Raw genomic sequence first — 17,594 nt, 5'->3', positions numbered from 1 at the left:
CCATATTAGTCCACATTAGTTATTTTAGTCTCATGCGGCATCTTAACATTTACCATTAAAAGAAAGCCAAGTGACCACTGTGCTTTTCAAAGCAGGGCATGCGGGACAGGATATTGCCCTTCCTAAAGTCATGACAAATATAAATTCAAATAGTCTACAAAATGAGAATAAATTGGCTTTAAAGAAAGAAAGGTAAATCTGTCAGGTATCATAATGGACTACCAGTCAGTCTGTCCATTATGTGAGTCTGTGGTCTGTTGACAGTATGTGTGACAGCCTGTCTGAACCATGATTAAAAATACTATATACTATACTTCTCATCTCTGCTATTCTAATGCATTAAAACAAATTGTTTGTATTTATGAAAGCTTGTATTGTATTCTGTATATAGCTTTATCTATCCATCCTTCTTTGATTCAGCTGAGAAATCAATTTATTTTTCTTTAGCTGTCAACAGCCACTTGGAATAAAGATAATTTGCAAACATGCTTCAACCCGTCTCTTAAAAAACTTTAAATGAAGACACACACACACACACACGCAGCAGTCTGTTGTACAAACACATCTAATGACAGATGACTGTACCATGTTCTGTCACGCAGGGGTAGCAGTGTAAAGTTTGGTCAAACTGTCGTGACGAGGGAAAAGCAGTGCGTAAAACAGCTGTTAATGGACTCATTTGTTATGTTTACTTTGTATTGACTCGTATAATAGCAACACAGCTGCTTTAGAAATATGTTCCGACAAGCTTGTACTGCATTGAGTGTATAAAACTGAGCTTGGTCCCCGGATGGCTGAATAGAGTAGAACAATCCAGCAGGCAGCGAGAGCGAGAGAGAGAGAGAGAGAGAGAGCGAGAGAGAGACACAGAGAGAGAGAGAGCGAGAGAGAGACACAGAGAGGGAGAGAGAGAGCCATCGAGAGAGAGAGAGAGAGAGAGAGAGAGAGAGAGAGAGAGAGAGAGAGAGACAGAGAGAGAGAGAGACAGAGAGAGAGAGAGACAGAGAGAGAGAGAGACAGAGAGAGAGAGAGTGGACAACCCAAACACGGACGGGTTAGCAGACAACTATCAAACAACGACGGCCTGACAGCCATTTAATCAACTATTTACTCAGCGGTTTGAGAAAAAAAATGTGACCAAGTGAGAAGAAGACCTTGCGGAGGACTGTCAGAAACGCATGACAACTTCGGTTGCTGCGAGAGGCGCACCATGGCATATCAGTCGAGGTAGGCAGAAAAAAAAAAAAAAAAAACACCCGCAGCTAGCTGCTAGCAGCTGGGGCGCTAGCTCCAACAGCCTGACCGGGGTGACTACCGACGATTAGCTCCACACGGTCACTCGCCACAAGTTAAAGTTTTAATGTGAAACTCTGTGAAAGTATCAGAAAGGACGGGTGGTCCGGCGGCTGTCTGTCATTAACGTCACAACTGACATGCGGGATTTTTTTTTTTTTTTTTAGCTTTGATAAGCAGTTCGAGGAAGGAGGTGGAATCAGCTGGAAAAAAAAGAGGTGGCTGGTGTGATTTCCACCAGCTGGTTTAAAGGGGCTGCTGTGTTTATACAATCTGTTCTACGCGAGTTAACGTTTAGCTACACGGTAACGCTACGGAGACGTGGATTTCCGCAAAGCCTCGTCCGTCGTGTTTTTGACCTACTTGGATTTTCGGGTAATAAGTTGGGACGACAAGAGAAACCTGGGCTGACTCTTCTCTGTGCTAGTGTCGTTTTACTGTGTAATCATCCTAAACATGTTGAGAAGGAATCAGAAGTCAGCCACTCTGTAACACGAGGATCTGAGCCGAGGATATATATATATATATGTATGAAACTTTTAGGCACAATAAAGCTCCACATGATTCTTATTTACTAATATAATAATGTCCTGCAGGCTGTTAAAGTAATTGCAGCTTCAGATTAATTTAATATGCATGAAAAGCAGGAAAGTAGATCTTTTGTAGACTAATTAAAAAGTGAGTGTTAAAGTTTTAAAGGCAAATAGATGTAGAAAACAGCTTTAGATTGTTGCTTTGGGTTGTTGGTAAGAGCAGAGTGAAATGCAGATTTTAGTATCTGCTTTTAAACGATGACTATCTGGTATTACCAGTATTACGTGCATTTATACCAATATGTGATGAAACAGATTTCCTTCAATGAAAAATGGAAAGTATGCACTGGCAGCAATATTGTGCAAAACGTGTGTGCTGTTAGTTCAGAAAGGTGTCATCAGTTTTGTAAAGTAGAGCATCATCACCACAGCTCATGAATGAAACACTCCACGGTGCTGGATCGGTACTCGGCATCGGCTAATATCTCAGATAAAATGTCAAGAAATAGTGAAAAGAAAAGTCCATCTCGTGTTTATTCAAATGGCTTGTTTTACCCAACGGTCAGTCAAAAGAGAGAGAAATCAAAAATGTTGATAATGATTGGTAGTTTTAAGGAACAGTGCACCCCAATATCAAAAATATGTATGTTTGCTCTTACCTGTAATGTTATGTATCAATCTAGATTGTTTTTGGTGTGAGTTGCCTGCTTTCGGAGCCTCAGAAACTCAAATCAGGACCCGCTTGTTGTGAGACTTTGTTGTCGTGAGGGCCGATTCCTATTTTAGGGTTATTCAAATGTACAGTTCGGTTGACTGAAGTCATATTGTGATATGGGTGTGCACGCTCCGACAGTGTTTTTCACTGAAGGAGTTTCTGTACCATACGTTGTACTACTTTTGATACTTTGTCTCTCAGGGTCTGTGGACATTTCTGCTTCTCTGCTGTTCGTCGGGTTCGGCTGTTTCAGTATCGCTGCGTTCTCCTCTGGGTTATTCTGTGACGTGGACAGGTTGTCTTCGCACCCTTTTTTATTCTCCAGTTCAGGTTTCTGGCATTGGTTGGTAAATCCGTACACCTAAAGCTCTCCCATTCACTTTGGTGGAAGGCAAAATAGTTGATATTGGTCCAAACGGGTTAAATATTTGTGTATGCGAGTAATTATTAAATGATTAGAGGTCGACCCGATAATAAGAATATAACAGTTACGTTCCAGCCTCATCAATAACCCCTAGTATTGCTAAACTGTTTCTATATATATCTGTAAGTGGTGTGTGTGCTTGTACACTCAACGACGTGTATTGTTTCATGTTTGTTCAGAAGACTAGTGTGTAATCTAATACATGCACAGTGTGCTGCTGTACCCCTGGGTAGTGCTGTGGCTGGGCAGTAACAGGCTGGTAGTTTGGCCAGCGCTCTCTGCTCCATTAATGAGTAAGTGCTCATCTGTTTGGCTTCGTCCCAAATCTGTGCCGCTCCACTTGTTGCCATGGAAGCATCCCTATTGGGCTCGCTGTCAGTGAGGATGATCAACACTGTATTTTGGGAAGTAATGTGAATAAAGTGCTCAGTTCACACTAGTGTATATCCAGTTTTAAACGGGGGCCTGGTCCCGCGGGGCCTGGGGCTGCTGTTCCACATCCACAATGCAGTTTTTACTTTAGTGAGGGAGCTATTTCTGTCGTTGGCATCCTATCTGGACTGTTAATATCCATATGATGGCTGCATGTAATCTGTAGGGGCTTGTGAGAACAGATGTGAATGTTGTGGTGAATCCTCATGGCGTCTGTGAGTCTAATTACGCTTTTCGGTTGATAAGATGGGCACCGTCTTCTCCCATTAGACCCTGCTGCTCTGCCCCCCCTGGGTAGAGAAACCTGTGAGAAGATGCCATAAATTGGCAGTCTCTCTTAAATTTGTATCATCGAGGATCAGTCACGTTCATTGTTCTGGGGTTTATTAGTATATAAATCTAACACGCATATGAAACACGGAGCGGTATGCAAAGAGCAGGCTGTATTGAGGAATGGAGCGTGTCACCAGTTTTAATATTTAAGACCGCTACTACATCTTTTAACAGGGTTGCTCGTCACATTTAGTGTCACAGTTCGAATGATGTGCTCGTAAATGCAACGCTGACTTAATATCCGTCTTTCTTTGTTGTGTTCGATACAGTGCAGAAAGGAACCTTCTTCGCCTCCGTGCGTGGAAACAGAGGAACCAAGAAACCAGCAAAGCCAAAGAAGCCAACTCTGAGAATGTGCCACTGTTTGGGGTACCATACAAGGTAAAAGGCCCACATATCATGAGTCAAATGCTCTAATGAAACAATTTAAAAGAATATTTCATGAAATTAAGGGTTCACCTGTTCTTTTTGCAGACAAACAAAGGGGACGAGCTTTCCAATCGAATCCAGAGGATGCTCGGCAGTTATGAAGATGTGAATAATCCATATCCCTTTGCTATTGAGGCTTTACCCATTCCTACTTGTTTAAACTTCTCACAGTCAGATCAGGGTCTGCCCAACCCTGATAAACCAACCAAGCCTCCATTCCACAATCAAATCCATTACATGTCCTCCCAAAGTCAGAAAGCCCCATCTAGCAACAGTTACTCCTCTCAGCCCACCAGGACGTCCGCCGCCTCTTCTTCCCCTAACCGCCATGGACATTCATCCACTTTCTCAAATGCTCCTCCGAACCACAGTCCGCTCAGCCTCTCGGCACATCAGCAACGCAAGAGTGAGGCCCACGCCGATCTCAGGGAGTGTGTCGGCCTTTCCCACGAAATGTCTTCTCAGTCTCCCGATGCTAAGCCGCTACCCTTCCCACATTCCAGTGACCACGATAACAAGGACACTAAAGACACGGATGCGTCCACTTTTAACCTAAAGCAGTCCCCCGGCGATGCGTCTCTGCTCCAAGCAAACAAGGGTAACGCGCTGCCTTCCCTGACCTTCCCTTCCCTCCTGTCGTCAAAGCAGCCCAGCGTAGTCATGAACCAGAAGCCGACGGCGTACGTGCGGCCCATGGATGGTCAGGACCAGGTGATCAGCGAGTCACCGGAGCTGAAGTCTTCACCAGAGCCATATGTACCTATACCGGAGCTAATCAACAAATCTGATCTGGGCAAAACCAAGATACCGCCACAATTTCTGGAGGTGAGTATATTGTACATGTATATTTACGCTTTTGTTTTATGTACGGATCAAACAAACAAGATATATTGTGTTGATTAGTGAGCTTTAAAGGTGCTGGTAGGTGGATATCCAGTCTTTATGCTAAGCTAAACTAACCGTCTGTGGGCTTTAATTTGGTTTTCAGCATTCTGATTGGACTTGATGTAACTCAGTTCAACATTTTGGGAAACGCACTTATTAGAGCACTGTTATATTTAAATGTAGGATCTAAAGTACAGTATTGTATAGATACTGTAGCATATGATTTGAATCCTGCTTTTTGAATAACACTCAGTATATTCTGCCCGTAAGATATAAATGTCTCGAGATGTATACCACTGAATCTATTGTTTGGTGCTGCCAGGGACTTTGGGGGAGGTGATAGGACAACGGAAGTCCTACTTATTAATTCCCAGCACGATTGTTTGGGCTATGAATTTATTGTGGAAGGAGAGGACGGCGTGTTCTCTGAAACCTCTCTAGAGTTTTGACCTGACTGTTCAGGTGTTTAAAAAGGTCTTGGACTTGCTTTGTTTGGGAGAATTTGGCTGAACTCCAGTTCAACTCTATTCATAAACACACACACACACACACACACGCGCTTGCACCTGCAGCATGCAACACCTTCCCCTTACCATCCTGCAGCAGTAACAGAAGTGATGAATATGCTGCTATTATCCCTGCTGGGACTAATCCAGTGCAAGATTTCTAGGCAGATACTTATTCTCCAACACTCCTGAGTTAAGTTCCACATCTGCAATAAGCCATGTATGAGACATGTTCGGCTCTACAATAGAATCAGAAATGTCCCTTTTTAGCTTCCAAACCAATTGAGAAGTAGAAGAAACGCAGTTGCAGTGTGTTATTTGCAAACACGGGTCGATACAAAGGGGTTACGGGTCAGAGAGCAGACGTGCTTGTGCACACACAGCAAAGACTGTTGATCAGGAATCTAAACTACAGCTGAACTGGTGTGACAAAAGTAAACCTGTTTAGTGAGCAGTGACTCTCCAGCCCTCTGCCTTGTGATGGTCCTGAAGTGCTAAAACGCAACATTGGAAAAAACACAACGCCATTTAAATAAAAGTCACGTTAGAGACACTATCTGCACTATTAGTATTTCCTGTTAATTATAAAGCTGCGTGGCAGTTTTGAGCATGCAGTGTCGCGTCATACTGCATAGCATGGTAGATGTGGCAAGCAACCTGTGGTGTGTTTGTGTGTGTGTGACCTCAGCTGCCTCTGATAACTTCACCCCTGGGCTCAGCAGCAGAACAATAAATGAGCTTTGTCACCAACTTACATAACTGCTCCGGGGGCCCGTTCACTCTCTAGCCTTATCTCAAACACTGTCTATTCAGAAGGAATGACTGAAAGACGGGCCTGAAAACAATCAGAAATGCAGCCTGTCGACCCGTTCATTCACACGCACTGTTATTCTGATGTTGAGGTTGGCTGCTGCCTGATACGGGGTGTTGCGTCACTCATGTAGCGATTAACACTTAAAGTTAGTGGTGGTGTAATATAGGACTGCATTATATTTATTGATGTTTAGAATGTTTCGTCTCCTCCCCCATAAAGCAGAATGTTCATTCACAGGCTGCAGGAGTTTTAAGTTGGTCTAATCTTTATTTTTTGAGTTCCTGTAACACAAAGATCAAAGTGGGTTTTCATCTTTAGTTTGGTGTTCTGTGGAAGATTTAAAAGGCATCAAACAAACAAAAAATAAAGCGGAACACGATACACATTGTTGCATTTCCTTTATGTATGCATTTACTTTGTCATTATTAAATGGAAAGACGTATTAAGGACAATTAATTAGCTTTTTGTATGTAATAACTGAATTAATGTTTTTTTGACATTCATTTTTTAATGCAACACTAAAGAAAATGACTGCCCGCAAACTCAATGCTTTGTGTTAGGGAGTCTATGCTGCTCTCTGCTGGACTCTGTGCCTCTATGCCGTTGAGATATTGTTGCATTCACCGCATGCAACAAGGAATGAACAATCTGAGATGAAAATGGGAGTTAGGATAAAATCAGATGTAAAGGGGATTTTATTTATTTTTAACTTTGACCGGTGAAATATAAAAAATGTTTGTTCTTCAGGTTATAATTGAATAACTGATTTTGATTTCTTTGTGTAAACTCATAATTATTCCTTTCCTTTCTTCAGACAAGGTCAAATGAAGTTCTGTGTGTCAAAGACATCTTGAGGGTAAGTCCAGATGTTTACATTCTCATTTACATGCAATGGGCAGGGACATTTTACTTCTGCATAATTGATTCATTTTACACAAAATATTATAAATCTTGAACTAAATTACCTTTCAGAATGTTATAAATATCTAGAACCAACAAGAAACTTTAGATTCAGTTTACTAGCCATACATACAAAATAACCACAGTACTTAATGATATAAATAGGAATGGATATTAAGGTAGGTTATGTGATATTTAATAAAACAAACAGATATTCGATAGTTGGATCAATACAAATTAAACATTTTGTTTTCTTGTTCACAAAAAACATTAAACAAACAGCATCACAGACTCTTTTAACACACGTTGTGTATTGCACAAGTGCTTTATTACAAAAAGTAGGTGTTCACACTGCTGTAGTTTGCTTTGCATCTGAATTTGTTTATTTAACCGGTTCACCCTGGCTGCTCTTTCTTTTCCTGCTCCTCTTTTACAATATTTACAACCTTTTTACAATGCGAGGTTCTCTCTTGACTTCTTGTCTTCAAGTTGCAAAGAGAGAAACTATCATGTGCTGTCACTAAATCTCAAATAGATGGGATGAGTACAGCTGCATGCATTGTTTTGTTTTTTAATATAGAGTGACACCTGTTTTGTAATTGGGCCAAGTCTGTAGGTTCCTAGCACGTCACATTCTTTTTAATCCCCTCCACAGGAAATGACCCACTCGTGGCCCCCTCTCCTGACAGCTATACATACACCGAGCTCAGATGAGCCCTCCAAGTCCCTGTTCCAAGCCAAGGTAAAGTCCCAGCTTGATTTTATGCTCACCGCCGCTGCCGTGTGTATGTAGGAAGAGAGGGGCCGTGGTCGCAGTAAGCCTGCATCCTTGCTTGCGTTACCATCTCAGATGAAGCACACTGTGATTGAGGAATCCTTGTGATGCACAAAAAAGTACTCCCAACGTTTAACTGAAGGTAGTCTTAAGTTGTAACCTCTTCAGTGCAAACATCTGTCTCTGGTTTATTTCTGTGGTGGATGGATAATGAGCTTCCACCCGAGGTTAAATTGTCAGCTACACAGGAAATGGACTCGTGGCTGAACTGTGGGTATTGATTTCCCCCACCGTTAAAACAAATGTTGTAATTTGCACACGCTATCTCCTTAATGTCAGATAAACAAGTCACCATGCAATTTGATGAGGATCTTCATGTTGAGAAGGGATAAACCCTCTTTAGTTTAATGACCCCATCGCCTTTAGTCTCACACCGCTCTCGGGTCAATTGTTTCATCGCCTCACTACTGCTTTAGGTTTATGATTTGGACAAGTTATCAGTTTAAATGCAGATGCAAATGTACAAATCAAAGAAATGTGTGACCCAGGTAAAAGCTCGCTTGTGTGTTTTGTGTCTTCACAGGAAGCGGAGCTGGTCTCTTCATGTCCAGGACAAAGTGAGTAATGAGGGAATATAGCAGAGCACATAACAAGGATGAACATGATAATGAATAGAAGTGATGTTAGTCCATCAGGGAAAATGAACACTGAGTGCAAAGGGTTGGAGTCTTTCGATCTGTCGTCATAAAGCATCTGCAGCGCAGCCTGTTGGTAATCATTGGTGAAAGGCGGTGTGGCGTAGATATTCTCCGCTCCTCTCTTTTTAATACCCATAGAGTTAATAGTCTCGCTGATAGTCTCTCAGCCACATGTTTTCTTCAACGCAATGTTTTTATTCTGTGAACTGGCCACAAAATACCAGAGGAGAGAAACCTCCCTGCAACCCTGCATTACAAAAGGGTGCAGTATTTTACCAACATGTACCAACACTAAATAAATACTTGTATAGTGCAATCCAATACAAAAACACCCGTTTGTATTGGCCATCATAAATGCAAATTTACAGCAACAATTATTTGAGAAAGGATTAAGAAGCCAGATTCAGACAGTTCAGTCAGATATTCAACTTTCATTCCCAGTGCACATTCGTTTCATACCACGTGATAATGTCTGTTTGGCCAGCTGTTATCGCACCAATATTTATACAGTATTTGGCCTTTATATGCATGACAAAAGCAGTGGGTCTGTTGTGTGTTCTATTTAACATGACATTGAGCAAGAAGATGTGGAATTTAGGAAGTTCTGGAGTTTGGGAAATGCTAGCAAAACGATTTAGGGACAGGTTACTGTGTTCTATAGTATGATGATCAAAGACTACATTGTATAAATGAAGCATCAGTGTGATCTACTTGACATGAATGATGCAAATTTGAATTCAGGACTTTAATTAAGAGTAGCAAGGGTGATCTAATCATTGCTTCTGGAGGTGTAGCTGGAAATCAAACGTATTTGTTTCCTTTTGTACAAAAATAATGAATTTGATTGTTTGATGAAAGAGATTGTAAGTATTGGGATGTCTTTAGCATCACTTTTGACTGCAGGTCAGTTTTTTAAAGATTGGTCTTTCTGTTGTTTAATAAATTATAATCTGTGAAGTTGTAGTCAGAACAGTAGTTTAAACAGTGAATGGGAGCACAATCCACATTTGTGTAAAGTATATTTTACAATTACATGAACATACGTTCATTCTTTTGTTAAACTGATGTCATCTCTTTTAGAAAACTATGAGTCCCCTCCTGCAGATCCATCCCAGCTCACCCAGCAGAGCCCCTCAGCGTAAGTCATTTGGCTTTTCTTTTGTGCAATTATTTCAAAACGTGACACACAGCAGATCTGTAAGTTGACGCCCCGAGGAACATCGTTTGCAGGCTGCTGTCAACTATCCATTCAAACGGATAACAAATATTGTCATTAGGATCAATTACTCTGAAGCTTATTTGCTCAATTGTTTTGCGTATAGAAAATAATAAAGAAATGCCTGTTGTTGTTATAATTTTCCACAGCGCGAGATGATTTATTCAAATAACTTGTTTTATCTGACCAACAGACTAAAATGTAAAGATATTAATATTATTATCATTAATCAAAAGGAAATCTACACATTTGAGAAACTGTTGAAAAATGACAAAAACGATCAGTAGCTCAATTTTTAATACATAGAAAGAAACATTTGCAGAATTAATGAATTGCAAGTAAAAAAACAACCAATTTCTTCCTCAAACATTCCAAATGTGCCGTGTACCAGCACAGCCTGGTCATGTGCGCCACTGTGTTTATTTCATTGTAACTATCGCACTTCTATGTGATGTAATTGTGTGTTCGCTGCAGTTCATTTAAAGCTGCACATTCCAGAGGGGTAGAGTCCGCCAGCTCCAGCGATTCCGAGAGTAGCTCGAGATCAGAGTCGGAGAGTGAAAGCGCCATCGAGGAGCCGCCTCAACTCCCCGTGAGCAACGTCAAAACCGAGGTAATGTGCTGCTTGTCCTTTATTGTACATATCGTTCCTATTGAATAAAGGACACATGACATGCTTTCTCTGCTCCTTCTCATTTTCTAAAATCGCAATGTTTGTGACTTTCTTATGTGTTTTTTTTTTTGTTCAGCCTGATGCTCCTGCAGTGGCCCATGGTGATTGGCAGTTGGGGAATTGGATCCGGTCCAGCCAGCAGAACTCCGGCCCTGAGAGTCAAAGCAGTGCACATGCCGCCGAGAGCCCTGCTCACAAACAGCCGCCGCCCACTCAAAGCTCCAAGCTCACACTCAGCGTAGAGGTCGTCGACCCCACCAGGGAGTCCAAACCTCAGCTTTCAACTCACCAGAGAGAGTTCACTGATAGACCTGCAAAGCTCCAGCAGCACAGCGAAAGCCCTCAGGACAACTATAACCATCAAAGTAGCGAAAAATCCCCCTTCGTCGATTTGAACAGCTGTAGCGGTTCCAGGAATCTTTCATTCAACAAACACTCCTCAATACCAGAGAAGGCACGTTGCCCAGATCGCACTGAGGCAGCTATCGGTGTGAAGTGTGAGGAAGTTGTCGCCGCGCAAGACAAAGACCCCGGTTTCACAGATAGACCCAAGGTAAAGACGAAAACGGGACATAGCAAGAAAATCAAGGATAACGGTGACACTAAAAGAGACCGTAAAAGGACTTCTAAACACACGTCACTTGACAAACGGAAGGCTGGAGGAGAGCCTGAAGTCCCAGTGGTCCTGTGTGGTCATTGTCCGTCATGCGGTGTGCAATATCCTGTCCCCTGCTCCTGCCCCACCCAAAGTCCTGCTCAGCCTGACCAGCTGTTGCCAGCCCGACTACTCGGAATCAGTAGTGGCAAACAAAAGTCTGAGACCATCTGCCGGAGGGGGACCAAGATTCCTCACAAAACGACCCACAAGAACTCGGAGAAGACTGGACAGATAGCCAAGAGTTCTCGGGAGCCCCACAGGCCTTCTAGACCCCTGCTGGTAAAGATTGATCTAAGACTGCTCTCAAGAGTCCCCCCGACCCCGGGAAACCAGCAGGAGATACCCGGCATTGCAAAGAGATCAGCACTGGTCATAGAGCAAGATGGAGGGGGCAGGGGTGCTTCTACTACACACAAACTCGCCAAAACCAGCACAAAGAGTATATCTCAAAATGTGAGATATAGAGGCCTGTTCTAGTTAGCATACATGTAGAATATAGTATTTTATAATAATGTGTGATTTGTTGTCTTCTAGGTTGAGGTAGACAATGCAACTCTTCCCAGGAAGAAACAGAGGCTGGAAAACAAGAATACCTCATCAAATCATGCTTCTGTCAAACTGGAGTAGGTCCCCTAAATCAGAGGACTCCCGTACTTTTTTGTGTTTTTTTTTTTTTTTTTTTTTTTTACCAGGGATAACATCAACATTTTTTTTTTTTTTTAAGAGTGTGTCAGATCTCAAAAGCTCTCCAATGTTGTCACTTGCAGACGTTCCTGCAATTCAAAAGATGACAGAGAGCGAAAGAAGGCAAAGAAAACCCCTGTTCCTTTGCAGCAGCCTCTGACACCCAAAGACCCCGCTAAAGGCCCAAAGGTGCACAAACGCAGTTCTGGGGAAACCCAGGAGTCCAGGAAAGAGGCTGTAAAGAGCAAAGACTCGAGCACAAAGCACAAGAAGAGCAGTGGAAAGCACACAGAACACCCACACCTTGAAAAGGTAACGGGATACAAGCACCTAGCTTACGTATGTATGTTAGTGCACTGCTTCTTTTCCTGAGACAAGCTTCGGCTTACTAATGAATTAGTACATGAAAAGGTCAACTATTCAAATTGTAACCAAACGTCTGCATTGTAATCCTAACAGAAGCCACCAAAGAGCAGCCTCGACAGCTCATCGTCACAGCCCACCAGGAGAGCTTTGAGCAGCAGGCCCTTGTTCAGATTAGAGGAAAGGTAAAAATCTGTTAAGCTGTTAAATTGTTCTGAAATAAAGTTTTTAATTTGTTATGTCCCCAAAAACACTCTGTGTCTGGATTTGTATGTTAAAATCCAGACACAGAGACCGTTCTTACCCACAGATATTGGTGGTGTTATAAATTGTTAGTTGTACATTGTTGCTAGTCCTCTAATAAATGATGTTTTCACCTGTAGGCAGTATCCAGTGAAGCATTACATAAAAGAGGCCAAAAAACTGAAGCACAAAGCAGATGCCGAGGTAGGTTCTCCCTTTTGTTTGTCTTTAGTTCATTTACTAAAATGACTGCAGTAATTTATTTTTGCTCTCTTTCTGTAGTCAGATAAGCTCAGTAAAGCTTTCAATTACTTGGATGCGGCCATGTACTTCGTTGAAAGTGGCATTGCCATGGAAAAAGATCCACACATTTCAATGTCTTCCTACACTATGTTTGCAGAGACAGTGGAACTGCTCAAGTACGAACCCACTTTTATCATTATTAATCTAGTTGTTTTTTTTGTAGTTTATTAATTTGCATATTTGTAAGTGTGCAGGATAGGCTCTTCCACCCTGTCATAGTCACAGACATTGAATTTTGTTTTTGTAACCAAGTTAAATTTCAAGCTGTAGCATGAACGTTTTGGCTCCATAACTGAATTTGATTCATGCAGTAGCTTTACCACCACATTCTCCACTCTCACAGGTTTGTACTGAAACTTAAAAATTCAGTGGACGCCTCTGCTTCACCCTCAGAAAAGGACTTTTTATCTTTGTGGTAAGAGGTAGACCATACTTCATGTGCAGGAATGTCTCATGAGATTACATTACCGATTACATTTGTCTCCTCTTAAGCTTTAACATATAACACATATTATAGTATGTCGAAAAAGGTCATAGTGTAGAATGTCAAAAAAGTTTGTCAAAAACGTATTTTGAAAAATGTAATGAAAAGAGTAATATATGCTATGTCAATAGCATATATTAGCATAGCAAAGCTACCGAGTATAGTATGTCTAAAAAGTCATACTAAGACTTTTTACAACATACTAAAGAAAGTCATTTGTCACTATGGGGTTGTAACATAACAAAATGTCAGAAAAAGTCATAGTATAGTATGTTTTAACAAAGTCATAGTATAGTATGTCGAACAATGCAATATAAAGTTAGTGTAGTATGTAAAAAGTCATAGTATGGTATGCCATTAAAATATTTTACTATAGCATGTTGTAAAATAAAAACCCAGTACAGAATGTTTTAAAAATTCATAGTATATTAGTCATAAAAAATGAAATCGTCATAGTACTTTATTTTTAAAGTCATAAAAAAATAGTCTGTTCTTTGTTTTGTCTAATGAATCAAGGCGAATTATGAATAATTGAATGACATTTAATTGTGTCTTATAGTCTGAAGTGCCAGTCTCTGCTGCAGATGTCCATGTTTCGCCACAAACAAAAAACTGCAATCAAGTATTCAAAGACGCTCACAGACCACTTCAGTGTAAGTATTCATGTGCTACCATCACTCCTTATTGCCACCGTAATTGTTTTGCAATTATTTAGGCAATTCCTAATCAACACAGCATTTGCTAATTAAATGTGGACCTCTTTCAGAACTCAACAGCTCCCGATCCATCTGTAGCAACATCAAAGTAAGTCATTGCAGTTACATTCATTCACTGTTTGGGCATACTGCACAGAGCTGCCTTTGTTGTAAAATGTCTATATCTCTTTCCGCGTATCTTTTTAGAGTGACAGACACACCGTCCTACATCCCCAACATGCCGTCTCCAGCCAACACATCCACCAGCTCGGGTCCCGGCTCCAACCTCAGTGTCAGTGGGTTGGTTGCGGACCCTGTCGGCAGCTCTGTGCTCATTCCCCAGGCCATCGGACGCGTGGCATTCAGCTACGTCAACATCACTACGTTATTCTTGAGCGCTCATGACCTCTGGGAGCAGGCGGAGGAGCTGGCACAAAGAGGCAGCGGTAAGCATGGATGGGAAAAGAGACGGCGTTATTCTAAAACTCACAGGTAACCCAGTGAAAGGCAGAAAGGACTGGGGTGACCACATGATTGCTTACTCTTGGAACAAACCTATTAAGTTGCACTCTTTTAGATGTTTCATTACTGAGACCAGAATAAAGCACGAGGACCTTCTCTAGATCTACAAAATAAGGTGTCTCCCAGACTAGATGACATGGGACCAGAGGGGGGGAATTTTTTTTATAATGTTTGGACGTCCATTGTTTTGATGTATAATGCTTTAAATATGTCTCTTATGTCTCAGGTATGCTGACAGAGCTGGACACACTTCTGGGCCCATTGAGCCTTACGTCAAGTATGAGCTCTATGGTCGGTTATACGAGACAGGGCGTCCACTGGCTGAGGCTGGACAGCCAAAAGGTGAAGTGACCATCAACCTGCTCCCGTCACTGAATACCTGCGGAACCCTTCAGGCCGCCGAGCTCTACCTTTTACTTCACCTCGGTGTGTTAAGCTCCCATACCGACCTGGACTGTCCCTCAGGCTTGTGCCAGTTTTCGCTACTTCACATGAACTCATCTCATCGAAGAAAAAAAAAAGAAAAAAAGATAAGACAAAGAAGTCCTCTCATGTGACGTGTGTTCTTGATACCACACTGAACATTGCACTTATTTATTGTTTCCCCTCACGTCCACTTCGGTGTCTCTCACTTTCTCTCTTGCACTTTTATGAACTTAGGTTTCATCTGCTGTAATCTACATCTTTCGTGTCTTGTTAGTCAGTTATTGTGTTGGAATCATTAGTGAATCACGTCTCTATATTCAGGAGTGACGCGCATGAAATATAACCAAAAGTGCCATTTGGTGGCACTATAATTCTCCCCCGCCTTATCATGTGGTCGTGTTGCTCGTTCTGACACAGATTTGATTTATTATCATAACTTTTGTTATAAGTAATACCACAAGGCACCATACTCCTTGTTCAAAATGTATCGTGATTTTTATTTAATTTCTCTTAAAAGAGAGATTAAATCTCCCTGTGCAGTCTGAACGATCTGTTTGATTTGGATTCAGGGATTTTGTATTTTTTTAAAGTTTATTTCTCCGACAAATCACTGAGGTCATTTCTTAAAACGTTTGTACTGGTGACACGGTCTAATGTTGACTCTGCAGGAAGTAGAGATAAGTCAAATATGGGGATATTGTTGCAAAAGGGCCAGATAACAATACAAAATCATTTCATAAAAAAAACCCACTGCTGTACTGTTAACTAGACGTTTGCCCTCCCAGAACTAAATACGCGTAGGTTGAATTATGAATAAATAAAATATAAATCTGGTGATTTCAGAGGAGACGGGCCTGTAAGGTTCAGTCTTTGATGAATGATGAAATCATTGTGCAACTGTAGAATCTGGGAAATTTTAAGACATTACCATTTCTTCGTGATCACCTCGACTCTCTCTCTGTGTCGTTAACTGATGATTGGAAACACCCGAGAGCTCCGGGCCTCGAGTTTCTGACGTCACATGGTTTTGTCGATGTGACGGTTGAAGCTCAGGGTCAGAAGTGATTCGGCTGTCGTCAGTTTCGTCAGACCAAAGAAGAGTATATTTTATTCTTGTCATCCTGTTAAAAAAAAATTGCACTTGTGCCCCTCCATCTAATGAATTAATCAAGCATCAAAGTTCAGTAAACATCTGAACTACTTGCAAGAACAAAAATCATTTTACACCCCTGACTTCCCTCGAGTATCGAGGTGGATGTAGTCGTTGGCCGTGTTAGTCAGTTTGAGTAACCTTTTTAAAGTACAGTGGGACCAGCACAGTCAACAGATATGAAGCTACAGTAGTGTTCCCTTTTGTTTTGTTTTTGCACCAGGCTTTCCTCTGTTTCTCCACACTTTCATTGAGTAGCAAATGTTGAGTTGCATTGTGTTTACTAAATCTGTGGAAGTAGAATAAAAGGCCAAACAATAGCTTACTAAAGAATGCACTTTTGAGTATTTGTAGTTCATTTCAGAGCAATACTGGACAAAAGAACACCATGTTCCAAAGACCGGCAGGGCTGTGCTCGTCTTTTCTCTTGTTCGTTGTAACTTTGACTCGAAGCAATAACGCATGAGTTTTGTTGGTTGTAGTTTTTTTTCAGTGAGACGTTGGTGTAGTTATTACAGTTTCACAGGGGATACAAAAAGAATCAGTATGAAATCATGTGGGAAAAGAAACATTGCTTTAGATTAGCTTGTTGAAATGAGTACCATTGGGTGTGAAATGTTTCGCTTGTTAATTCAGTCTGTGTGTAATTACACAATAAAAGGGCTAAACGAGGATCACGAGAGTGTTCCTGACTTTATTTTCTCACATAAATGATAGTGATATTTTTTTTCAAGGAGCGAGTACACTGACGCCGCGGCATTTGGGATTACTTTTATGTACCCATCATCATCATCATCTTCATCATCGGGCTTCTAAAGAAATGATCTTTAAAGTTTCCTAAAATGTCTACACTGCACACAAGGTCATTTCGACATTCATAAATAGTGCAACTTCAACTGTTTCTTGTCTTTTGCAACTTGCGGCTTTATTTCCATCATCCTCTATTGTTTGTTCTTCATTCATGAATTACTCTGCAAGTTTACACTTCTTGACAAATACTTGTTCAGAAACATTTTTGAAGGATGCTTTTTTTCCTTTTGTGAAATATGTAAAGAATTTGTGTTGCAGTGTACAGAGATGAATAAACACTGGAAATAAATGTTTTGTCATAATTTATTGTTGTTTTTACTCTTATTTTTCTCAAAGGAAACAAGAATTACACAATTTAGTGGTAAAGCTCAGTAAATAACAGATGAACAGTGAATTACATATACACATTTTCTAAACTACTGTTGCACTAGAACAAAAGTTTAATACATCTTATTTTTTATTGGTGCATAACAATATATACTGTACAATAGAGTTGAATCTTAAAGCACTCTGGAGACTTTATTATCACTGATTTTTTTTTTTTTTAAATGTAAATTTACTGTACAAAACTTGAATGACTGTTTATGTGTCTGATTCTCCTCCGAAATTGGGGTTGGAGAAAGCAGGCTG

General features: G+C 41.0%; 1 protein-coding gene across 2 annotated transcripts; it reads left to right on the top strand.

Annotated features, from left to right (window-relative positions):
* Positions 1–1,031: 1,031 nt before the first annotated feature.
* Positions 1,032–17,237, top strand: aff1 (AF4/FMR2 family, member 1). 2 transcript variants are annotated; one of them, XM_079178808.1, is made up of 19 exons: positions 1,032–1,227; positions 4,000–4,111; positions 4,205–4,984; positions 7,179–7,220; positions 7,920–8,006; positions 8,623–8,656; positions 9,818–9,875; positions 10,428–10,566; positions 10,703–11,737; positions 11,819–11,907; positions 12,052–12,280; positions 12,428–12,516; positions 12,715–12,778; positions 12,857–12,993; positions 13,221–13,292; positions 13,921–14,014; positions 14,128–14,165; positions 14,264–14,502; positions 14,805–17,237. In XM_079178808.1, exons 1-19 carry the CDS (start codon positions 1,211–1,213, stop codon positions 14,927–14,929), a joined length of 3,480 nt encoding a protein of 1,159 aa, XP_079034934.1. In that variant the 5' UTR covers positions 1,032–1,210; the 3' UTR covers positions 14,930–17,237. The 2 variants fall into 2 exon arrangements, with proteins under 2 accessions (XP_079034934.1, XP_079034935.1); XM_079178809.1 differs by lacking the exons at positions 12,857–12,993; positions 13,221–13,292; positions 14,805–17,237 and having other exon boundaries at positions 14,264–14,351.
* Positions 17,238–17,594: the final 357 nt, after the last annotated feature.

This window comes from Pholis gunnellus (genome assembly GCF_910591455.1).
Source record: "Pholis gunnellus genome assembly, chromosome: 18".
NCBI classification, from domain to species: Eukaryota; Metazoa; Chordata; class Actinopteri; order Perciformes; family Pholidae; genus Pholis; species Pholis gunnellus.
The sequence above is the reverse complement of the archived record's forward strand: the minus strand, read 5'-3'. Positions and strand labels throughout refer to the sequence as shown.